The 25,735-nt window shown below is 37.3% G+C and overlaps 1 protein-coding gene and 1 non-coding gene across 5 annotated transcripts; one reads left to right on the plus strand and one right to left on the minus strand.

Annotated features, from left to right (window-relative positions):
* Nucleotides 1-404: 404 nt before the first annotated feature.
* Nucleotides 405-23,084, plus strand: LOC123536842 (RING finger protein 141-like). Of its 4 annotated transcripts, none has more exons than XM_053529334.1 (6): nucleotides 405-427; nucleotides 6,003-6,213; nucleotides 11,160-11,268; nucleotides 13,853-14,016; nucleotides 17,564-17,677; nucleotides 18,748-23,084. In XM_053529334.1, exons 2-6 carry the CDS (start codon nucleotides 6,071-6,073, stop codon nucleotides 18,908-18,910), a joined length of 693 nt encoding a protein of 230 aa, XP_053385309.1. In that variant the 5' UTR covers nucleotides 405-427; nucleotides 6,003-6,070; the 3' UTR covers nucleotides 18,911-23,084. The 4 variants fall into 4 exon arrangements, with proteins under 4 accessions (XP_053385309.1, XP_045176252.2, XP_045176253.2 ...); XM_045320317.2 differs by having other exon boundaries at nucleotides 414-533; XM_045320318.2 differs by having other exon boundaries at nucleotides 424-460.
* Nucleotides 947-1,019, minus strand: Trnat-agu (transfer RNA threonine (anticodon AGU)). Its single transcript has one exon. It is a non-coding gene; the product is annotated as a tRNA-Thr (tRNA).
* Nucleotides 23,085-25,735: the final 2,651 nt, after the last annotated feature.

A 25,735-nucleotide genomic window follows, 5' to 3' on the forward strand; every position in this document is an offset into this window, starting at 1 on the left:
ACTTGTCTTTTGGTCCAGATGGGTTAAATATCACAAAAACTATAAAATGAAAATGTAAAACTAGAAACCATATTGAAATCAAATGAAAAAAAATCCACTTTGAGAATACTTTCTTATTTTAACTTGGGACATGACATTAATTGTCACTATAGATTTTGTTAATTGCAGTATCCTCTTAGAAATAACGTATACATTTATGTTCCTACTGTACTTCAAGTTAATTTCTAGTCCCATCTCTTTCAATATTGGAATGTTTTAGATAAGACTTCTTCAGTATATTATTTATCAAAATTATAATATTTTCATCCACCACGTCTCGGTATGATATGATCACGGAGGCTCAAATAATCTTTCCGTAAAAAAGGATTCGTTTCGCATTTTACGTTTTATCGGATACACAAAACTTGTGACGTATTACACACTTCCGGTTTTATATTTTGTTATTTCTACATTTTTTCTTGTAATTTTATCTATTTGACATTGTTAATGAAAGGATATTTAGAGATATGAATCTTTCAATGAGAAAATAGAAGGTGTTTGTTTCAGAACAAAGAGCTGTCAATGTGGTAATCTGCATAATTCTCAAATAACATGTTGCAAAATCCGCACCCGAACGTAACCTCAACTGTGCCAGGCTGTGCCTTCGGCTATGTCACCATTTTTTTTTAAGATAATCACTGAAAAGTTATACTGTTCCCCTGATATACGACAGTAACGTGCCTGAAGTGGTTATTGGCACACTTGTACATAGATTCCATGGGGGTGTAGCCCAAAGTGCATGCAGAGATGTTGCTATATGAATAGCTAAGATTAGCTCTAAAATGGATAACAATAATGCAAAATATGTCAAACCAAATGCAAAATTGTTGTTACTGCATCCCAATGGTTTATAAGATCTTTGCTTTCACATTTGCAATAAATTGTAACAGTCTCAGGAAAAATGTGCAGCCTCAACCGGGATTCGAACCTTGGACCTTCGGCTTACTGTGCCAATGCTCTACCAATTGAGCTACCGAGGCCACCCGATACGAGAACCGCTACACACCTTCCCTCTTATTGCGAGACATTGGCACTCCTGGCCAATTTCTGCCGCAGACTGTTAACCGAATTCAGATGCACACCCCAGCCAAACTGCTTCGCCCTGCATGGGCTCCAAGGGTGAGCATCCCGGACGAGCCCTCAAATGTAACAGTCTCAGGAAAAATGTGCAGCCTCAGCCGGGATTCAAACCTCGGACTTTCGGCTTACCGTGCTCTACCAATTGAGCTACCGAGGCCACCCGATACGAGAACCGCTACACACCTTCCCTCTTATTGCGAGACATTGGCACTCCTGGCCATTGTCTGCCACAGACTGTTTAACCGAATTCAGATGCACACCCCAGCCAAACTGCTTCGCTCTGCATGGGATCCAAGGGTGAGCATCCCGGACGAGCCCCCAAATGTAACAGTCTCAGGAAAAATGTGCAGCCTCGGCCGGTTTCGAACCTCGGACCTTCGGCTTACTGTGCTCTACCAATTGAGCTACCGAGGCCACCCGATACGAGAACCGCTACAAAATGAATTCGTTGCCTTATTAAAATAAGTTATTTCCACAAAGCTGTAACTAGCTTTTTGATAGTTTTGGGAAACAATGCTTAAAGATTTGAGTATCAGTGACTTTACACTACTTACAGCTTTGTTGAACTAAAATTTAGCCTGCTTATGTTAGTTCTTCATAGCCACAAATCCACAATTACTATAGAGGTCCTAAACTTTAAGACACTAAAATTTCAATTTTACGGAAAATTGATTTACGGCTTTGTGGAAATAAACTTAAAAGCAACGAATTGCTTACGATGAAACATTGGAGAATGTGTCACTTGTGAGAATCACAAATTACTTATGACTAGTTTAGTAATTATTTATCGCATAAATTTGCAACATGTATTTAATTTGAAACTGCATGGATCTCAGTTTTTTATGTTTGTCTTTGGTCTCATTAATCATTTGGATGGGATAATGACTGTTCTGTATTTGATACTGACAATATATTGTACAATTTTTATTGATTTTATAGCTTTTCATAGCTACCGTATTTTCCCGAATTAAGGCCCCCCCACTAATTAACGCCCCCACCCATTTTGGAGGGGGAAAAAAAGTCAACAAGAACGGGAAAAAATCACCTACCTCATTTTTATAAGTCCACATAATAAGTAATTCGCAGTACTAAAGTCCAATGTATTACAAATTAAACACACTTTTAAACAGTCCATGTACCGTAAGTCCAAAACATTTGTACTAAGTACGGTACATAACAGAAAATTAAACGGTAAATATACTGACGAGATAAAGAAACGCCTCATTGAAATTTGGCGTTATTTTTTTCCTAACGCTTTTAATTGTTGTGAAATGTAGTAAATCTACATGTAGTCTGACCGACAAACACAGTGAACAAAAACTCGCGCGATTTCATTCAGCCATTTGTTCACTTCATATACCTGGTCATGATTTCCTCGTGCAGTCCGTGCATGTAAACCATGTGGTTTGATTGAACGATTTTTGCACATGTACATGTGTAATACGACACATAACCATATTTTCAGCTATTCTCTGAAAAAAACATTAGTTTTCGTAATGCCGAGGCTGAATTCTGAAGAGAGGGCTCAGGTTTTGGCTATGCTTGAATGTGGGCGAACGCAGGAACAAGTTGCTAGACGTTTTAACGTCTCTCGTTCGACAATTGTGCGTCTTATTTGACGTGTTAGAGACACGGGAACGTCTATCGATAGACCACGTTCAGGTAGACTGCGTGTAACGTCAATACGACAGGATAATTATATACGTCAACGTCATTTACGTGACAGATTTGTGACGGCGCAATCTACGTCACGTATAGTTGTAGGTAACCGTGGACGTCCAATTAGTCGATATACAGTGAGAAATCGACTTAGAGAACGCGGAATTACCTGTCGTAGGCCTTACCGCGGTCTAATTCTAACGTTACGCCACCGTCACCAACGTCTTATTTGGGCCCGCAACCATCGCGGCCAGCGTTGGCAGAACGTAGTGTTCAGTGACGAGTCGCTTTTCAACTTGTGGAACGCCGACGGACGTATCCGTGTCTATAGACGACGCCATGAACGCTACGCAAACAATTGCGTTTTGGAGCACAATCGTTACGGTGGAGGTGGAGTAATGGTGTGGGCAGCAATCAACCATAGGTTTAAGTCCCAACTCGTCGTTTGCCAAGGTAATCTCACAGCCAGGCGTTACATCGACCAGATCTTACGTCATGTAGTTGTCCCTTTATTCCGTCAACGTCAAGGATTAGTCTATCAGCCCGACAACGCGCGACCTCACGTTGCACGCGTCACCAGGGACTTTCTACAGGCTAGAAACATTAATGTTTTACCTTGGCCGGCGTGTTCACCGGACTGTAATCCGATTGAACACGCGTGGGATTATCTCGGACGGCGGTTACGCCAACGTCAACCCCAGCCAGCAAACGTCCGGGAACTGGTAGCAGCGCTGCACCAGGAGTGGGCCAGAATCCCACGGTATCTGTTACGCAACTGGTGCGGCTCTATGAGGGGTCGCCTTGCTGCTGTGGTTGCTAGCAGAGGTGGCCACACGCGCTACTGATTTTTCTAATGCAATTTCTCCGACCGGGCTATTAAAATTTAAGATTTAAGCTTAATGCGACAATGAAATGATTTCTTATTGACCATAAATTCTTGTAAAGCATCTAATTTGCGAATGAAATTGTTCTTTTCTAATTTTGAATCACGGTTAACGAAAAATTGTATACCGAGTTTGAATGAGGCGTTTCTTTATCTCGTCAGTGTACATTTTTGATTTGTTTTTACACCTCTCGCGCACACGCTTCCTGCCGACTTTAAACAAACTTGCAGCAATGTGTTTACGATATACCCTTTTCTTCGGCAGTTTCAAGAACTTTTAATTTAAAAGCAGGCACAGCAGCGTGTCAAACCATTGACATTGTGTATTGCGCAATTAGCTACCCGCATGTACTAAGGAAAATGTTATCGGTGTACACAGCTGTTTGGGTCATGACGTAATGTGTAGTGTCGCGAGCGTGTCAAAAAGCCAGACATGGAATACACGAGGTACCGTATTTAAATGCATAAAAGACACACTGCATTAAATTGGATGCCAAATAATTACGTTTTGGGGGGATTAAACAACACAGAAACACTTTACAGCTAGTTTGAACGATGTTTTTAAGTTTTGTAAAAATTTTCATTTTTTATTTTTTTACCTCAAATAAACGCCCCCTCTTTGGAAAATGTAACGCCCCCGGGGGCGTTAATACGGGAAAATACGGTATATCAAGCCAAATTGATCTATGTTGCTAATTTGTGACTTTTCTGGGACCTGCTAATGTAATTACAGGGGTTCCAATATCATTGCCATTTAACATGTTTAATGAGTTATTTTTCTATTTGTTACACATCCAGTAATGAGTACTCGATAGTTTTTTCTTTTCTCTGACAAAGGAGTATTCAGGGCTAATAGTCACATATCATTCACCTCAGCTTTGACTTAAATAATCTTTTGCCCACTTTTTGCACTGATGTGGCAATATAGTGATAGTTCAAGTTATATTTTGAGATGATGATTAGTGAAATTGATTACAATAGGAGTACTGTATTATATCAGATATAGCAAAATTTCATTTTTTTTTAGAAACAGTCAAATCAAGTGAGGTTTTATCATCATGTATGTCATAAATTTTCCCTTTAAAATACCAATTATTAAAAGCAAAATGAGGAAAAGTTTTCACAACAAATGAACAATCATAAAAAATGAGGAATGGTTTTCACAACAAATGAACAATCATAAAGACTCAGTCATAGAAAATTTAATCATGGTTTATATTTCTGAAAGAACATGATAGTATGTGAATTGCAAGATACATGTAGTTCCATTGTCAGCTTTTTTTTTGTCTCTTCTTTGTTTGTTGAAATGCATTTCTGTACATTTTCAAGAATATATATTGTATATTAAACTTAAACTGTTACTATAAAATTCAGTTATTGAGTTGGCCATAGAGTTTTGGGCATAATGATACGGTCAGTGATTTTTTGCGCCTATTTGACTCCGAAATTCGGCGTCTTCCCAACTGACAAAAATGGTCAAAATTCGCAAAAAATGCTTAAAAAATCCCCCAAACGAGATGATTTTTCCCAATTAGATTGATTTCTTGTGAAAGTTGAACTAAAACGATGCAAATAATCAAAAAAATTCCGACTCTAATTATGGTTTATTCCCAGAATTTTGTTGCCAATTCGAAGCGCGTTGTTTACATAAAATGCATCACAGCATAGTAGGGCATTTAGTATGACTTTCATCACGGCCGCTAAACGCTTTTTCATGCGTCAAAATGAGTCGGGAAAAAATTGTTAGAAAATTACCTAAATTATCGAAAAATGTCGCATAATTCCAAATAATAAAACTTAAACACACCATCGGTACTCCGGACATTCGAAAGTCTTTTGGTAAAGTTAAAGAGAAATCAAATTCAAATCAAACATCAGAAAAGCAAAGTGATCTATCCAAGAAATCTGAGTCTCCACAAAATGACCCTCAGAAATCAACAGAAGTTCATAGTGACCCTAAGCTATCTGAGCCATCAGATCCTGTGACATCAGAAAATAACCTGGCTGTGCTGCCTGTTCAACCTCAGTGCATATTTGATTGAAATAAATTTACCTTAAAATAAAACTTTTCAAAATGATTTCTTCATTTAATTTTGTTAATTTTTCCCAATTTTGAAGTTTATTGCGCTAAAAATTCCAATTTAAAAGGCATGGGCTGTTGCCAAAAAAAGTAAAAAAATCACTGATACGGAAGTCGCCTGTAAGTATGGCCAGTAAAATTGAGTGCATTGAGATACTGCTCGCTATATCATCAGTAACTCAAGCTCCTGGGCTCACTCGAGCAATTTTATCCCTTGCCATTTTACTTATATAGCTTGACTCGTCTTTCTTATTTTTATAGGCATTAGAAAAAAACAAAACCAGGCTTGTACTGCATCTGGTCCAATCTGGACAGCTTGTAGACCATCAATGGGCCAGCAAGGAAGCACACATGATCGCCATACTGTAGATATAGTACATGGTAAACTAAAGCAGCATTCCGAAATACTACGAAGAATTGCTAAGCTGTCATACAAAGAGTTCAGGGACTCTCTCACAGAGTTGAATGAAGTGTAAGTTAGTCTTTGTCGTCAGTCTACCCTTTAGCAAAACATCAACATATAATTTATGAGACCAGACTGATTATATATCCGATAGCACTTACGTCTTGTATGCAAGAGTATTAGCATTGTTTGCACAACGGTTTTTGGCATAGGTATAGCAGTTGGTACAGTTGGCATTACTTCAGTGCTAGGAAATGACATTGTAAATGTTCCCTTTTGTGTGATTCTTGGAATCTTCTAAAAATGGTAACTTACATCTTCACTCTAACCAGATTGACTGTCTATGTGCATTATGACTAATTTTTAGCTCACCAGAGCACAAAGTGCTCAAGGTGAGCTATTGTGACCGGTCATTGTCCGGCGTCCGTCGTGCGTCGTCCGTAGTGCGTCAACATTTGCCTTGTGAACACTCTAGAGGCCACATTTGTGACCAAATCTTTATGAAACTTGGTCAGAATGTTAGTCTTGATGATTTCTAGGTCAAGTTCGAAACTGGTTATGTGCGGTCAAAAACTAGGTCAGTAGGTCAGATCAAAGAAAAAGCTTGTGAACACTCTAGAGACCACATTTTGACCCAATCTTTATGAAACTTGATCAGAATGTTTGTCTTGATGATCTCTAGGTCAAGTTCGAAACTGGGTCATGTGGGGTCAAAAACTAGGTCAGTAGGTCAGATCAAAGGAAAACACTCTAGAGACCACATTTGTGACCCAATCTTTATGAAACTTAGTCAGAATGTTAGTCTTGATGATCTCTAGGCCAAGTTCGAAACTGGGTCATGTGGGGTCAAAAACTAGGTCAGTAGATCAGATCAAAGGAAAACGCTTGTGAATACTCTAGAGACCACATTTTTGACCCAATCTTTATGAAACTTGGTCAGAATGTTTGTCTTGATGATCTCTAGGTCAAGTTTGAAACTGGGTCATGTGGGGTCAAAAACTAGGTCAGTAGGTCAGATCAAAAGGAAAGCTTGTGAACACTCTAGAGACGACATTTTTGACCCAATCTTTATGAAACTTGGTCAGAATGTTAGTCTTGATGATCTCTAGGTCAAGCACGAAACTGGGTCATGTGTGGTCAAAAACTAGGTCAGTAGGTGGGATCAAAGGAAAAGCTTGTGAACACTCTAGGAACCACATTTAATCTTTATGAAACTTGGTTAGAACATTTGTCTTGATGATCTCTAGGTCAGGTTCGAAACTGGGTCATGTGGGGTCAAAAACTAGCCTAAAGTCAGAAAATCAGATCAAATGAAAAGCTTGTGAACACTCTTAGAGGCCACATTTGTGACCCAATCTTTATGAAACTTGATCAGAATGTTAGCATTGATGATCTCAAGGTCAAATTTGAAACTGGGTCATGTGGGGTCAAAAACTAGGTCAGTAGGTCAGATCAATGGAAAAGCTTGTGAACACTCTAGAGACCACATTTTTGACCCAATCTTTATGAAACTTGGTCAGAATGTTAGTCTTGATGATCTCTAGGTCAAGTTCGAAACTGGGTCATGTTGGATTAAAAACTAGGTCACCAGGTCAAATCAAAGGAAAAGCTTGTGAACACGCTAGAGGCCACAGTTGTGACCCAATATTTATAAAACTTAGTCAGAAAGTTTGGCTTGATGATTTCTAGGTCAGGTTTGAATCTGGGTCATGTGGGGTCAGAAACTAGGTCACCTGGTCAAATCAAAGGAAAAGCTTGTGAACACTTTAGAGGCCACATTTGTGACTCAGTCTTTATGAAACTGGGTCAGAATGTTTGTCTTAATCATTTCTAGGTCAAGTTTGAATCTGGGTCATGTGGGGTCAAAAACTAGGTCACTAGGCCAGATCAAAGGAAATTTTTTCAACACTCTAGAGACCACAATTTGAAACTCATGAGAATTAGTCAGAATGTTTGTTTTGATAATCTATAGGTCAAGTTCGAATCTGGGGCATGTGGGGTCAAAAACTAGGTCACCGGTCAAATCAAAGGAAAAGCTTGTGAACACTCTAGAGGCCACATTTGTAACCAAATCTTTATGAAATTTAGTCAGAATGTTTGTCTTGATGATATTTAGGTCAAGTTCAACTCTTGGTCATGTGGGGTTTAAAACTAGGTCAGTAGGCCAGATCAACTCTGGTGAGCAATATATAGGGCCATCATGGCCCTCTTGTTATATACCTTACTATAGATAGTAGCAAAAAAACTTTTAAAAAAATTATAGCCTCTGTTGATGAATCCATAATGGCGCAGTGTGCCTCACTCGCCATAATCGTAATGGCCCAGGGTAACCGGAACGTCCGCTAGTTCTGACATTAACATCATATAGCAACATCATTTTCGCTGGTGAAAGGGTGCTGATATCCATTCAGATCGATTGTAAAATTTTGATAGGATTTTTAGCTCCACTAATCTGAGAATAGGGGGGCTATTCTACTCGCCCTGGCGTCAGAGTGACCTTTCTTGGTTGAAGTTTTTCGGCAACCTTTGTTTTTAGCTCCCCTGAGCAATGCTCAGGTGAGTTATTGTGATCGCTTGATGTCCGGTGTTCGTCTGTCGTCTGTCAACATTTAGCTTGTGTATGCGATAGAGGCTGTATTTTTCAGTTGATCTTCATGAAATTTGGTTTGAATGATTGCCTTTATGAAATCTAGGTCTAGTTCGAATATGGGTCATCTTGGGTCAAAAAGTAGGTCACTAGCCTAGGTCAAATCAAAGAAAAACCTTGTGTATGCAATAGAGGCTGTATTTTTCAATTGATCGTCATGAAATTTGGTCAGAATGATTGCCTTGATGAAATCTAGGTCGACTTTTAATACAGGTCATCTGGCTTCAAAAAGTAGGTCACTAGGTCAAATCAAAGAAAAACCTTGTGTATGCGATAGAGGCTGTATTTTTCAATTAATCTTCATGAAGTTAAGTCAGAATGATTGCCTTGATGAAATCTAGGTCGAGTTCAAATATGGGTCATCTTGGGTCAAAAAGTAGGTCACTAGGTCAAATTAAGGAAAAACTGCGTGTATGCAATAGAGGCTGTATTTTTCAATTAATCTTCATGAAATTTGGTCAGAATGATTGCCTTGATGAAATCTAGCTTGAATTCGAATATGGGTTATCTTGGGTTAAAAAGTAGGTCACTAGGTCAAATCAAAGAAAAACATTGTGTATGCGATAGAAGCTGTAGTTTTCAATTGATCTTCATGAAATTTGGTCAGAGTGATTGCGTTGATGAAATCTAGGTCATGTTCGAATATGGGTCATCTGGGATTTAAAAGTACAAAAATGTAGGTCACTAGGTCAAATCAAAGAAAAACATTGTGTATGCGATAGAGGTTCTATTTTTCGATTGATCTTCATGAAATTTGAGCAGAATGATTGCGTTGATGAAATCTAGGTTGAGTTTGAATGTGGATCATATGGGGTCAAAAAGAAGGTCACTAGGTCAAATCAAAGAAAAACCTTGTGTATGCGATAGAGGCTGTATTTTTCAGTTGATCTTCCTGAAGTTAAGTCAGAATGATTGCATTAATGAAATCTAGGTCGAGTTTGAATATGAGTCATCTTGGATCAAAAAGTAGGTCACTAGGTCAAATCAAAGAAAAACCTTGTGTATGTGAAAGAGGCTGTATTTTTCAATTGATCTTCATGAAATTTGGTCAGAATGATTGCCTTGATAAAATCTAGATTATGTTCGAATATGGGTTATCTCGGGTCAAAAAGTAAGTCACTAGGTCATATCAAAGAAAATACTTGTTTAAACTTAGAGACCACATTTTTGGCCAGAATATTTGTTTCCATGAAATCACTAGGTCAAACATGTTTACACTGTTATGGTGTGTTTCTTAGGTGAGCGGCCTAGGGCCATTTTGCCCCTCTTGGTCTGTCTTATCTTTGTTACTATTGCATATATCTTACTGTAACTTCACATAAACATTTGTGCAGGGGCTGGGTCCATTATACACCTAAGGTCAAGGTCACCAAGGTGTTATACTTAGGTTATTTGTAAGGTTAACGTTTTTTTGGCAACCTTTGTTTTTCTGTTATATCTTTGTTACTATTGCTTATATCTTACTGTAAGTTCACGTCAACACTGTCCAGCATACAAACAAAGTAGGTGCAGGGGCTGGCCCCATTATACCCAAGGTGATGGTCACCAAGGTGTTATACTTGGGTTATTTTTAAGGTTAAAGGTTTTTCTGTCGTATCTTTGTTACTATTGCTTATATCTTACTGTAAGTTCACATAAACATTGTACAGCATACAAACAAAGTATGTGCAGGGGCTGAGCCCATTATACCCAAGGTCAAGGTCACAAAGTTGTTATACTTGGAATTATTTTCGAAAGCTTTCTTTATAGACATATCTTTGGTACTTTAAAAGATAATGACTTGAAATTAAAAATATTTCTTTATAATCATCATCTGCATGTGTGGTTACAATCCCCATAACTCTTATTGTATTTTTGACAGAATTATGCCCCTTTCATACTTAATGTTTTTTGGCAATCTTCACTTTCTGGATATAACTGTAGTACAATATAAGATAAAGACTTGAAACTTAAAATGTATCTTTATCATCATCATCTGCATGTGTGGTAACAATCCCCATAACTCTGATTTGTACTTTTGACCAAATTATGCCCCTTTGATACTTAATTTTTTTGACAAACTTCGTTTTCTGGACATAACTTTGGTACTATATAAGATAATGACTTGAAACTCAAAATATGTCTTTACCATCATCATCTGCATGTGTGGTAACAATCCCAATAACTCTTATTTGTGTTCTTGACAGAATTATGCCCCTTGGTGTGTTTTCCTTTTAAAAGTAGAGGTCTCTTATTGAGACATATATTCATGTAACTATGTAACTGTCAAATCGCCGAATAGTGGAGCGTGCTGTCTTATGGACAGCTCTTGTTGATGAATAAAGCTTCTTGATACAGGTTTGACAGTAGATTTATTTTATTTATCTAGGACCTCAACATTTACCGACCAGCATGGGAAACAGCTACATTTCAACATAGTGTCTGGTACAGATGATACCATCCTTTGGAAGGGTACTGTAAAAATCCAGTGTAGAAAGGTTCGTCTTCATTGTACAGATTATCATTTTCCATCACTCTTTTGTACGCTTTACTTTTAAATTTCATGATTGATTTTGATCTAAGTTAGATTTTAACCTAACTTAGATGATGTATAATGTATAATTTTGAAAAAAAAAGTCATTACTCAATGATGTGACAGTACTGATATGTGAGCTGTGGCCTGTTTTAAGCTCTTCTGTGTGACCTATTGTGATCACCCTATGTCCATTGTTGTCTGCCCATTGTCCATCAACATTTTGACTATGGGCACCACAAGGCCTGATTGGTTAAGGTTTGGTGACTTAGGATTGTCCTCATTGCTGTGGGTTCGAAACTTCTATGGTTGGTGTAATATTCTTCCATGTGAAGAAGCTATCCATCTGCCTTGTGGAAGGTTGGTGTTTCTACCCAGGTGATTGCCAGCATGTGAAATAATACTCTTGTGGAGCATTTTGGGTCTTCCTTTATTATAACAAGCTGGAAAATGCCGTATGACCTCTAATTAATGTGATGTTAAACTTTGACTGTTAACATACTGGAGACCTTATTTGTATATTTCTTGTGCAATCTTCAGGAAATGTACAGAGTCACACCAGTGTTGCTTTTGAATCAGTCAAAATTGTTTCATGCGGAGAAGTTGGCAGAAACATTAAGAGAACAGGTTACTTCTTGTACAGAATCCAGGAACTCTTGCTAGTTAACTGCCTATCAAAACCTGAATGTTGGAAAATGGCACCAATCCCTAACAAATGAAGAAACAAATAGATTTCATGTTAGTTGATAATTATATATTAGGGCATCTTTCTTGGGAAGTCTTCATGAAACATGCACTGGCTGTATTTGGTCACAAGGTCACGGACATGATAATGTGCAAAAATGCTGTAATAACACTCCAGGTATGGGCCATTATTCAGTGAAATTGCATGATTTCACTTTGTTATCTTGACAACAACCACATTTCTTGAGCATTCTTTATGAAACTTACACAGTATGTTTATGGCCACAAGATCTGATTTGATAATGGGCAAGCAAGTTTGCTGCGGGCCGGCCCCGCTTAGCTCAATAGGGAGGGTGCAGATTTATGGATCGTGGGGTAGTGAGTTTGGTCCCAGCGTGGGGTGTATATTCTCCTAGAGGATTTGATTAATGACATCATGTCTGATATCATTTATCCTCCACCTCTGATTCATGTTTGGAAGTTGGCAGTTACTTGCATAAAACAGGTTTGTACTGGTACAGAATCATGGAACAATATCTGGTTACCTACCCACTGTTACAGAACTGACATATTGTTGAAAAATGGCATTAAACCCCAAACAAACAAACAAAGATTGCTGTGAGAGTACCTGAGTTATAGCTCTTGACTTAAGACAAAATTGCCACATTTCATGTTCTTAATACACAAGAGGCCACATTTCTTAAGCAGTCCTCAAAACACTACAGATATATATAGCGATAATGTCTTGAAGGAAGCTTTATAATGGGTAATATGTATGTCCAGTTGTTTTTCTGAAGTTATGGTCTGTTTTGGATTCCATCAGGAATAACTTGTTGAGAGTGATTAATATAAGTTGTAGACCTTGCTTCACAATCGACTTAAACTAAATTAGTATAAACTAAATATTACAGCAACATCATTTCGTGTGTATCAGGCTCCTACATTTTGCATCCAGATTAAATTATAGTAATTATGCTTGTTAATATGAAGTGGACATGCACATACCGGTATTGAGAAGATTGTCCTGTCTGATTAATTATGTTTGTTTGATTGTTTGTTTTGGGTTTAACGCCGTTTTTCAACAGTATTTTAGTCATATAACGGCGGGCAGTTAACCTTACCGGTGTTCTTGGATTCTGTACCAGTACAAACCTGTTCTCCGCAAGTAACTGCCAACTTCCTCACATGAATTATCAGAGGTGGAGGACGAATGAGTTCAGACACAATGTCTTTTATCAATTGGAGCATAAGCCCTGCCCGAGGATCAGACTCGTGACCCCGCGATCCGTAGACCAACCCTCTCCCTACTGAGCTAAGGAGGCGGGCTGTCTGATTGATTAAACTCTATTATTCTGTCAAGTATTTTCAGGGGACATGTGTCATACAATGTTGACATCATTCTTAGTTTCTGTTGTAGTACTGTTTTCTTTTAGTTTAAGTTCGATCCTTCCGATAACTCTTGTTGTGTTAAAAGAGGCTGCCTAGAATCCTGATGCCTTGATACTCTGACACGTGGATTTACATGTCCGAGTGGTTAAGGCAGCTGACTTCCAGTTACTAGTACTTGCCCCTCATGGATGTGGTTTCAAGCCTTGCATAAGGTGTAGAATTCTTCGTGTGGAAGCCGTCCAGCTGGCTTATGGATGGTTGGTGGTGCTACCAGGGTGACCCCTCCCTTTCATAATGAAATAATGCCAGGAGCTAAAAACTTATGATGCTAAACCTCATAAAAAACTCATACACTTTCTAGACTTACCTATAACTATGACACTCATAATTCATTTAGAAAGTTTTGTATCATACACTTACTGCACTTACCTATAGCTATGACACACTCATAATTCATTTAAGTTTTGTACTAACAGGTTCTCCCAGGAACAAATAGGGTATGTTCGGTACGAGATTTAAGTATAAGACAGTACATCATGGTATACAAGGAGATAACAGAGCAAGTAGCGAACCTTCAACCTGCCACGCCGGGAGGGACAGCTGCCAGAATAGACATCTGTGCGTCTATGATATTAGATGAGTAAGTTTAAGGTGTATTGTATAATAGACCTGTTTGGTGGAATGCTGGCAGGGCCAGTTAGGAGGGGAAACAACACAATGTAATGCCTAAATAGGGGAAAAATGCCTTAAAAACACATTGTTCAGTGTTATAAATGGTATAGTTTATGTAATGTACTAAAATGTTTTGTTGGAATATGTAAAAAAAATGCATACTTTTTGGAGTGGGAATTTTGGCCTATTTTTTCCGTCCGAAAATGGGTTAAAAACACTGTAAACCATACGATACAAGTTCCACCAGGAGACTTATTATAATCCTGTTATATATTCCCCAAGAAGATAATCCTGAAAATGTTTCAGTTGAAAAAAGAACTAGCGGTCCTTAGGGCCATATGGTCGCTGTTTATAGGTGTGTTTTTATGTCCCCAGCATCTACTGATGCGGGTGGCATATAGTGATTGTCCTGTCTGTCTGTTTGTCCGTTCGTCCGTCTGTACGAGATTAACCAAATGGGACCGTTTCGTCTAGCATCAGTACCCCTTACTAGAATGACTTCATACTAATGCAGATGTAACCTGTGAGCATTCCTCATCTTCAGACATCACCTGACCTCAGTTTGACCTTGACCTTGACCTCATTTTGGACTTGGCTTGCTTTATATGGGCCATCTCTTGGTTAACCAAATGGGACTGTTTCTTCTAGCATCAGTACCCCATACAAGAATGAATTGATACTAATACAGATGAAAACTGTGACCATTCCTCATCTTCAAACATCACCTGACCTCAGTTTGACTTTGATCTTGACCTCGTTTTGGACTTAGGTGCAAAATCTATCAACAAGGATGCTACTGGGGGCATCAAGCGTTTATTGAACGCAGCTTCTTGTTTTGGTCTAGGTTTAACCCTTACCCTGCTAAATTTCTATAATGAATTTGTCCATCTTTCAATTTGGACAGTGCCATTAACTGTTAAAAGGGGTGCATATCAAAAAGGTACTGACTGAATGGCGAACAATGCAGGTCATGATCAGACTGCATGATGTGCAGGTTGATCATGATCTGCATTGGTCTCAAAGGCAGAATCAATCATGTCCATCATGATATGGTTTAACCATATCAAGTTTGTTCATATTTGTTTGATTTTGGCATTACATGAGGTAGTTCTACATGTTTGGAACGAAATTTTTTCTACAATGTAGAATTTGATTAAACATTGATTTTTCAAAACTTCAGAATGTACCTAGAAAATTCAGCAAATAAAAAAGATAGGGTCGTGTGTGCTTGATTTTTAGCTCACATGTCACAAAGTGACAATGTGAGCTTTTGTGATCGCGCAGCGTCCGTCGTCCATCCGTGGGTGCGTAAACTTTTGCTTGTGACCACTCTAGAGGTCACATTTTTCATGGGATCTTTATGAAAGTTGGTCAGAATGTTTATTTTGATGATATCTAGGTCAAGTTCGAAACTGGGTCAACTGCGATCAAAAACTAGGTCAGTAGATCTAAAAATAGAAAAACCTTGTGACCTCTCTAGAGGCCATACTTATCAATGGATCTTCATAAAAGTTATTCAGAATGTTCACCTTGATGATATCTAGGTCAAGTTCGAAACGGGGTCACGTGCCATCAAAAACTAGGTCAGTAGGTCAAATAATAAAAAAACCTTGTGACCTCTCTAGAGGCCATATTTTTCATGGGATCTGTATGAAAATTGGTCAGAATGTTTATCTTGATGATATCTAGATCAAGTTCGAAACTGGGTCAACTGCGGTCAAAAACTAGGTCTGTAGGTCTAAAAATAGAAAAACCTTGTGACCTCTCTTGAGGCCATACTTGTGAATGGATCTTCATGAAAATTGGTCAGAATGTTCACCTTGATGATATCTAGGTCAAGTTCGAAACTGGGTCACATGCCATCAATAACTAGGTCAGTAGGTCAAATAACAAAAAAACCTTGTGACCTCTCTAGAGGCCATATTTTTCATGGTATCTGTATGAAATTTGGTCTGAATGTTCATCTTGATGATATCTAGGTCAAGTTCGAAACTGTGTCAACTGCAGTCAAAAACTAGGTCAGTAGGTCTAAAAATAGAAAAACCTTGTGACCTCTCTAGAGGCCATACTTTTGAATGGATCTTCATGAAAATTGGTCAGAATGTTCACCTTGATGATGTCAAGGTCAAGTTCGAAACTGGGACACGTGCCCTCAGTAACTAGGTCAGTAGGTCAAATAATAAAAAATCTTGTGACCTCTCTTGAGGCCACATTTTTCAATGGATCTTCATGAAAATTGGTTAGAATTTTTATCTTGATGATATCTAGGTCAGATTCAACACTGGGTCACATGAGCTCAAAAACTAGGTCACAATGTCAAATAATAGAAAAAAACGACATCATACTCGGTTTAAAACTGGGTCATGTGGGGACAGGTGAGCGATTCAGGACCATCATGGTCCTCTTGTTTGCTAGACTGATTTGAAAATTTGGACCTCACGCAATATTTCATAATGGGAAAATCATAACTTTCATAACATTTTCGCGAATAGAAATTTTTCTACAATGTAGATTTTGATGAAACTTCTTACAGTTGTAAATAAACATATGGCCTATAATTATGTCTCCCACCACACAGTGGTGTGGGAGACATATTGATTTACTCCAGTCTGTGTGTGTGTCTGTCACAAAGCTTGTCCGCACTCTAAGTCGAACATTTCTCATCTGATTTTCACCAAACTTGAACAAAATGTGTTTGACCATAAGACCTCGGCCAAGTTCGATAACTAGCCAAATCGGTCCAGGCATTTTAAAGTAAACCGGACATTTCATGCTAATTTTATGACATTTTTATGATTTTTTTTAATGTGTCATATGTTTTAATATTATATTTTGACTTAAGAAATATAGCAACAGTTCCATTGTAATCAATTTACTCACAGGTTTCGATTAAATCATAAAATTATTTTTATTTCTGTACGCCGAATCCAGGCTTTATTCTACGTTTTCCGGATAAATGACGTTACGGCATCACTTCCGGTTTATCAAACGTGCAGAACTACCATAAATGCTACATAAAAATTAAAGAAAAAAATTAGAGAAAATGACCTAAAACAGTATAAAAAGATTAGACGGACAAAATTGGAAAGAATTTAGGGTGCACTGAAGTACAGTTGAACCTGTCTTTGTGGCCACCTGTATAAAGCAGCCACTTGGCTTCAGCAGCCGGTCAACTGACTTCCCAAATTGACATTTTTGTTCATATTTCAACCTGTCTTAAGCAGTTGCTCCCTTTGCTACCTGCTGAACGCAAGTTTGACTGTAATTTGTCGTGTTTTATGTTTAACCCTTACTTTGCTAAATTTCTATAATGGACTGGACCATCATTCAGTTTGGGGAGCATCACTTATAATTCAAAGGAATAGTTCACTGAAAATTTTCTGACTGAATAGTGAACAATGCAGACCATGATCAGCCTGCATGGATGTGCAGGCTGATCTTGGTCTGCACTGGTTGCAGAGGTAGAATCACTTGCCACCAGTGGGCTAAAGGTTAATTGTTTTATTAATTTTCAGAGCTGAGCACAAAAGTCTGGAAGTAGAAGATGAATGTTGTATATGTATGCAGAATGAGGCAAAGACTATATTGCCATGTACACATAAATTTTGTGAAAACTGCTGTAGAGAATGGTAAGTGGTACTATGGTAGTACAGTGGAAGCCCTCTAAACTGAATGGCATCTGGTCTAGAGTGAAAGTTTTGTTTAGATTTGGTTAAGAGGGGTTTTGTAGGTAGAATGTGTGCTAGATTACCTAAATAGTTATGCAATTACTAAGCAACCTGATTAATTTTAAATCTTGATCTTGTTTACCTGCTGTATGAAACAAGACTATTAAAGTTTTTATTGACATATGCTAACAGATAGAGTCAATTCTGGTAGTCATGGTAAATGGCAAATGCCAAAATTCTGATTGTCTTTAAAATTGTTTGGTTTTCAGGGGTAATTTTGTGTTGATAAATGGAGGTTGGGTCTGAACAATTGTTCGTTTTCTGGAATAAAGGGGTTTCAGTTTACAGGGATATTTTTCTAATGAAATAAGGTTAAAGTCCAGAATTTATTTAGGTTGGAGGGGTTTTCGATATTAAGACTTGTGGTTTAGAGGGGCTCCACTGTAATGATATGTCACCTCAGTGCAAGAAGCGGATTACTGCATAACAAGAGTAGGTAATAATTGGAAAACTGCCAAGTTTCATTACAGGATGATTACCTTAAGTGTTTTATGCATATGACTGGTAGGTTTATGCAAAAGCTCCCTAGAAATCTGGGGTTTTCTTTTGTCCTCTACCGCATGTGGGGAAGTTTTCAGTTACTTGTGGAAAAGAAATTATATTATAGGGTACAGAAATTCATTGAAAATTAACTTGTCATCATATAACTTAATTTTAAAATTGTTGAAAATGGATTTAAGACACAACAACACAAGATGTTCATTGATAGAGTCATATTAATGGAATTGTCTCTTTTGAATTTACAGTTTATATGTTAAGTAAACATTTCTGTATATTTTTTGTGGATTTGTTAATAAATAATGTGAAACCTAAAATGTGTTTATTGAACTTGAAGGTTATTGCTGTAGAGAGGTTAATTTATCATGAAAGTGAAAGGAAAATGTCTGCCTTTCTAGAGAGGTGTTTGCTTCTCCAAGGTGTCATTAACAAAGGTTATTCTGTATGACTAAAAGCTATTTTAAATGTTTCAGGACGGATACACACTGCACCTGCCCTATATGTAGAGCAAAAGTTGCTAGTTCTGCGGACACGTGGGAACTGACGGATCCGCCGGATTCTACGGAATATGCAACAGAGGTGCGTGAAGTTCTTGTGGGCATTGCTGATAGACATTCCAGGAATAATCAGACTTAGCATTGTGGGAATTATACTTCCATAAACGCACCTTTGTTTTCAATGATACAACATGTATCTAGATTGTGATAAAGATTTTGTAAAGGTACTTTACGAAGATATAATATAACAGTATATCTCTACAAAAAAAGGGATATACACTAAGTTATTAAACTGTAGACAGTTCTGTTGACTGCAATGAAAGTGTGTCCTGAGTGAATTCTGCCATATTGTGAAATGATTTCAGGAATTTGAATAGAAGAATTAGCGGCGATAATTATACAGTTATTGAATTAAACACGTCTATAATTTTTAGCTCATCTGATTTTTTGAAAAAAAATGATGAGTTATTGTCATCACTTGAGCGGTTGTCGGCGTCGGCATCTGCGTCGGCGTTGCCTGGTTTAGTTTTATGTTTAGGTCAGCTTTTCTCCTAAACTATCAAAGCTATTGCTTTGAAACTTGGAATACTTGTTCACCATCATAAGCTGACCCTGTATAGCAAGAAACATAACTCCATCTTGCTTTTTGCAAGATTTATGGCCCCTTTTGTACTTAGAAAATATCAGATTTCTTGGTTAAGTTTTATGTTTAGGTCAATTTTTCTCCTAAACTATCAAAGCTTTTGCTTTGAAACTTGGAATACTTGTTCACCATCATAAGCAGACCCTGTACATCAAGAAACATAACTCCATCCTGCTTTTTGCAAGATTTATGGCCCCTTTTGGACTTAGAAAATATCAGTTTTCTTGGTTAAGTTTTATGTTTAGGTCAGCTTTTATCCTAAACTATCAAAGCTATTCCTTTAAAACTTGCAACACTTGTTCACCATCATAAGCTGACCCTGTACAGCAAGAAACATAACTCCATCCTGCTTTTTGCAAGATTTATGGCCCCTTTTGGACTTAGAAAATATCAGATTTCTTGGTTAAGTTTTATGTTTAGGTCAACTTTTTCTCTTAAACTATCAAAGCTATTGCTTTAAAACTTGCAACTCTTGTTCACCATCATAAGCTGACCCTGTACAGCAAGCAACATAACTCCATCCTGCTTTTTGCAATAATTATTGCCCCTTTTGGACTTAGAAAAATCATTTTCTTGGTTGAATATTATGTTTAAGTCAACTTTTCTCATAAACTATCAAAGCTATTGCTTTAAAACTTGCAACAGTTTTTCACCATCATAAGTGGACACTGTACATCAAGAAACATAACTCTATCCTGCTTTTTGCAAGAGTGATGGCCCTTTTTAGACTTAGAAAATCATGGGTAGGACAATATTTCTATTATACAAAAAAAATCAGATGAGCGTCAGCACCCGCAAGGCGGTGCTCTTGTTATATTATATGCCCTTCTCAAATGCACTTATTTGACAGGCCCATATTTCATACATATAAGAAACACTGATACCACAAGAGTCATTATCACCTTTGCGGGTCAATATCGCTTTTTGCGGACCCGCGCGTGTACCTCTTTTGACCAATCAAATGAGTGCTATTTAAGTAGGGTTTATAATATAATATTGATGTTTATATGCTTTTCTTTATGATTTTGTTTTATTTAGGCCTCACCAAATTAAAAAGTTGTTCATTGGATTTGCCGCTCGTATATTTTCAGAAACACAAAAAAAAGAGATACTGTGGAAATATACGAAAGTTAGTTTTTCTTCTGTGTTCATGGATTATTACTCTAAAATTGACAATCCAAAAGAAGAGATCAACATTCATAGTTGTTGTCTATTTATGGTCTTCTTCGTAATAAGTTGACCTATCTTAAATATTTAGAAATTCTCAGTTTCTGTATTTGTAAAAATTGTAATAATTAGCTTTATGAGCCAAATGAGCCGCGCCATGAGAAAAACAACATAGTGCATTTGCGACCAGCATGGATCCTGACCAGACTGCGCCGATGCACAGGCTAATGCGTGGATGCACAAACTGGTTTGGATCCATGCTGTTCGCTAATGGTTTCTCTCATTGCAATAGGCTTTGAAACACACAGCATGGATCTTTACCAGACTGCGGGGATGCGCAGGCTGGTCTGGATCCATGCTGGTAGCAAAGCCACTATGTTGGTTTTCTCTTGGTGTGGCTCAAATTGTGATTTAAAAGTTCCTTGTGATGGTTCATTGTATGGGGCAACACACTTTACCTGCATTGATTGAAAGATCAGAACATATCTTGTATTGCTAAAAGTATACAATTCAGTTGTTTTTAGCTCAACTATTCGAAGAATATGGGGAGCTATACTACTCACCCCGGTGTCGGCACTGGTTAAAGTTTTTATGAAATGGTAATATCTTGTATACCATCAAAGATATTTACTTCAAACTTGGAACACTTGTTTATTATAACAGTCTCTACCAATAGGCAAGAGTACATAACTCTTGTCAAGTATTTTTGCTGAATTACGGATATTTTTGGACTTAGAAATTGGTTAAGATTTCGTACAAGGCCATGTTTTGTAAAAACTGACTGACATGTGTCTTTGAAACTTTGCTTATCATCATGATCTCCATCTGTAGGCAAGAGTACATAACTCTGTCAACTATTTTGGCTCAGTTATGGTTCTTTTTGACATAAAAATCAGACCAGTTTCGCATACCATTCCATATTTTGTCTAAACTGTTTGAAACCTTGAACTCTGGCTTACCATCATGGTCACACATTGGCATATAATGCAAAACTTATCCAGTTCTACAAATACAGGTGCATTGTTTGTCTTTGTCTAATTTACTTTTCTTCTTTTGTAAGAAAATCTCTGGTAATATTTTGACCCTATACTTTAATCAGTTCCACGAAAAGGCGAGTGGGCTGTCAACAGACAGCTCTTGTTCAAAAGCATTACAACAATTTACTCCTTCTGCTCAGTATTTTGGTTGTTTATATCTTGAAAAATTCATACCTCAGTGGTCGCTTTCATAGCACTTGCATTTTATATGTCTTTGATAGAAAATATTTGCCTAAAAGGTGTGAGCAATTTGCTTTAAAAAGGGAACAGGGTATAGCATTTAGATGGCACTTTGTAAAATCTCATTCCCAGGGATGGCTTCCATGGTGCATACTGTGTAATAGTTCAAATAGTTTTCATAGTTTTGACCAAAATGTCTTTTTGATTGATATATGAATTCATGGATTTAAACTTTCGAAGATACAATGAACGGGTATTTCTAAGTGTTCGTTTGGGATTTATTTCTTGGTTCTGATGCAACCATGAAATACACAGATATTATTCCCCCACAATTGTTAATGATTTCACAATATTTGAGAGAGGTCTGTACAACTCACTCTTCAGCTGCTCTTATGATAATATATGGTGGTCTAGCTAAAGTTATTAACCCTTAGCCTGCTGGCGGCAAGTGATTCTGCCTTTGCGACCAGTGCAGACCAAGATCAGCCTGCACATCTGTGCAGTCTGATCATGGTCTACACTGTTCGCCATTCAGTCAGTATCTTTTTGGTAAACACCCCTTTTTACTGTTAATGGTATTGTCCAAATTGAAAGATGGACCAGTCCATTTTAGAAATTTAGCAGGCTAAGGGTTAAAGTTCTACTTATTGTTATAAGAACTATGGTAGGAAAATTTTTAAAATGTGAAACAGACAGAACGCCATGGTATGTTTTGTTGTAACCATGTCATTTGGAAATTTGTTAACGGAATTAAGTAAAACCTTTATTTATTCAAAAGCTGCCATTGCTGAACTATTTCAGTTTTTAGATGCTCTATGGATAGACAGCTGGTAAACTGTTATTGCTGTATTTATATAGTGAAATCAGTCTATGCATTTTTCATTTTTTTACCGATGCTGTTACAGTTCATGTTATTATTTTATTACTGTAAAATCATTTAATTTCGTGGAAACAAATTTTCATGGTATTAGTCAAAACGGCTATTTCATTTGGATAAGAATTCATGAATTCCAGATGTTGAAGGTAAAAGGAATTGCTTGTTCATTAGACTTAAAATTACTAGGATTCACTCAACCATGAAATCCATGAAAATAAGTTCCCCACGATAATTTATAATTTCACAGTATCTTTTTGTGTAGTTTGTTTGTGACCTGTTTGTAGAAAGTCTTTGATAATATAAATGTTAAACATTGTTGTCATATTGATTTTTTCTACTATAGAAATTAATTCTTATACTATATATGTAATAATAAATATGTAATGATAAATAATTTCATATAATGGAATTTTTTGGTTTCAGTGTTGTTATTTTTTCTAGTCTTTCCATATAATTGAATCCATTCAGTTTATTTGCATAAAGGAGCTTAGGAAGTGTTGCATGATCCAGTCACCCATGTGAACAAACTCATTCAAACCTATGTGTCCTCCGTGGCCGAGTGGTTAAGGTCGCTGACTTTGAATCACTTGCCCCACACCGATGTGGGTTGAGCCTCACTCTTCATGTGAGGAAGCCATCCAGCTTGCTTACGGAAGGCCGGTGGTTCTACCCAGGTACCCGCCCGTGGTGAAATAATGGAGTGGCAGCAGGTGTCTTCCTCTACCATCAAAGCAGTAAAGTCGCCATATAGCCTATTATTGTGTGTATGTTCGACGTTAAACCCAACAAGATAAATAAACAAACGTTCAAATCGAGTGTGAAATTATTTTCCATGGTTTGGTTCTATAGATACGCCCAAAGGATCAGTTAATCAATTTTGATATACACGTAATAAGAAACTGGTAGTTTTAAAAGCATTACTAAAAATAATCACGTGAACAGACACTCCATTCTATGTTTCATGACCCGCTCCCTTAGCTCAGTAGGGAGAGCGCAGATCTATGGATCGCGGGGCCGGGAGTTCGATCCCCGGACGAGGCGTATTTGTTCTCCGTGGCGATTTGATATCATTAGGCCTTCACCTCTGATACATATGGGCAAGTTTGAATTTACGGAGAACAGGTTTGTACTGGTACAGAATTCAGGAATACTGGCTAGGTTAACTGCCTGCCATTACATAACTGAAATACTGTTGAAAAACCGCGTTAAACTTTAAACAAATAATTGTATAAAAATCAAGTACTGTAGATTCAGTATTTTTCGCATAGGCTTTGTTTAGAAATTACATTGTTGGCAGACATATTTGCAGTGTTTAGAATTCGCGAAATACGAGTGTTTGTGTTTTAAAATTATTTACGTATATTTTGAATTTGCGAGTCACATTTACCATGAATACTAGCAAAAATAAACCATTGCAAATATCACCCAATCTTCAGTAATGAACACGACTCCTTAAAGCTCCACTACAGTTTGCTCAATATGTATATTACAATACTCTTCCAATCTTGACACCAAATGTATTTTCGAATCTTATGCGCGAGGGATGAACTCTATGATTCGACAGAAACTGCACGTGAAACAATCGCCCACCTAAGATTCCTGCAGTGGTGTTGTCAGTTACTTGTAGAGAATTAAGTTCTTACTGGTAAGAAATCAAGAACTGACTGACAGAGAAAATTGATATATTGTCTGAAAAGGATAATAAATGTTTGGAAATATTCTTTAAAATTTCACATCCAAAAAAGCTGTAAAATACGAAAGTCCCCTTTAAAAGTGTTCAGATCAGAGAATACATGTAATAAAACACGGTCCGCCAGGTTAAGAACTTTAAATGGGTTTTTGGCATTAAATTGACTGAATTCTGAAACTACTATGGATTTGGATTAAAATCGCGTTAAAGACCCAGTAGGAAAAATACATTGTGGGAACTGAAGTACAGCAGCGTATGTATGGACTTGTACATTTTATCTCGACTGGTCAAATAGGCACAGTTATTGTACTTGACTTTTCATTATCATTTATGCCGTTTACTGCAAATTAGTATTTCAGTAACTGCTAGTGGAAATGAATTGAAACATCACACTCTTGCTCGGTTGCTATGCACTTGTTCCATTTAAACAAAGTTATGCCCCGTTTTAGACTACAGTGTCTGGTTAAGTTGGTGTTTCGCAAAAACTTAACAGGAATAGGTTTAATTTTCACAAACTTGTCTATTTTGATGTACTGATGTGAATTGCAGTTTCCATTCTTAGTTTTCAAAAAGTGTTGTCCTTTTTCCGACTTTGTTATTTTTGTAAAAGGTTTTCATATACTAGTAACCTGATATTTCATTTATCATCACGAGAGGGGAAAGATCTATAAGTCTTAAGCAAAAATATACTTCTTTAACTTCTTTATGTCTTTAACTTTTTATGACAAAGCTTTCAGTTGAATGTTACTGTTCTCATACACCGCATTTTAATGTACGCGAAAGGCTACAAATACAAAGTAACACAGCAGGGCACTGTCACAAATACGTTTTATGGTTACATGTATAATGTTAACCTTTATCCTGCTAAATGTCTAAAACAGATTGGTGCATCATTCAATTTGGGTATTGGCACTTATTATTCAAAAGAGTGTTCATTGAACACTTACTGACTGAATAGCGAACAGTGCAGACCATGATCAGCCTGCACGGATGTACAGGGTTGTCACTTGGTCTGTACTAGTTCCAAAGGCAAAATCACTTGCCACAAGCAGGCCATAGGTTTTAACAGTATAGTGCTGTAGGTTAATAAATGATGATATCATTGGTTGTCTTGTCAACTGGAACTTAATCATACTTAGAATTTCTTTTTTTTTTTGCTATGTTGGTAAGTAACACGAGGATTTTATACGATAATCGACTCTGTAAAAGATCTGACGTTAGCCGTAAAACTGCAGGCAGTCTTTTGGTGTGCATGAATTTGTTCAGTTGCTTCTGATAAAAAATATTTGGCCTTTTAAAAGTTAATAAAAGACCAATTATATCGCCTTCTAAGCTATTTTTGTTTGCATTGTAAGTACAAAATAAAAACA

Source organism: Mercenaria mercenaria, chromosome 17 (assembly GCF_021730395.1).
Source record: "Mercenaria mercenaria strain notata chromosome 17, MADL_Memer_1, whole genome shotgun sequence".
NCBI lineage: Eukaryota > Metazoa > Mollusca > Bivalvia > Venerida > Veneridae > Mercenaria > Mercenaria mercenaria.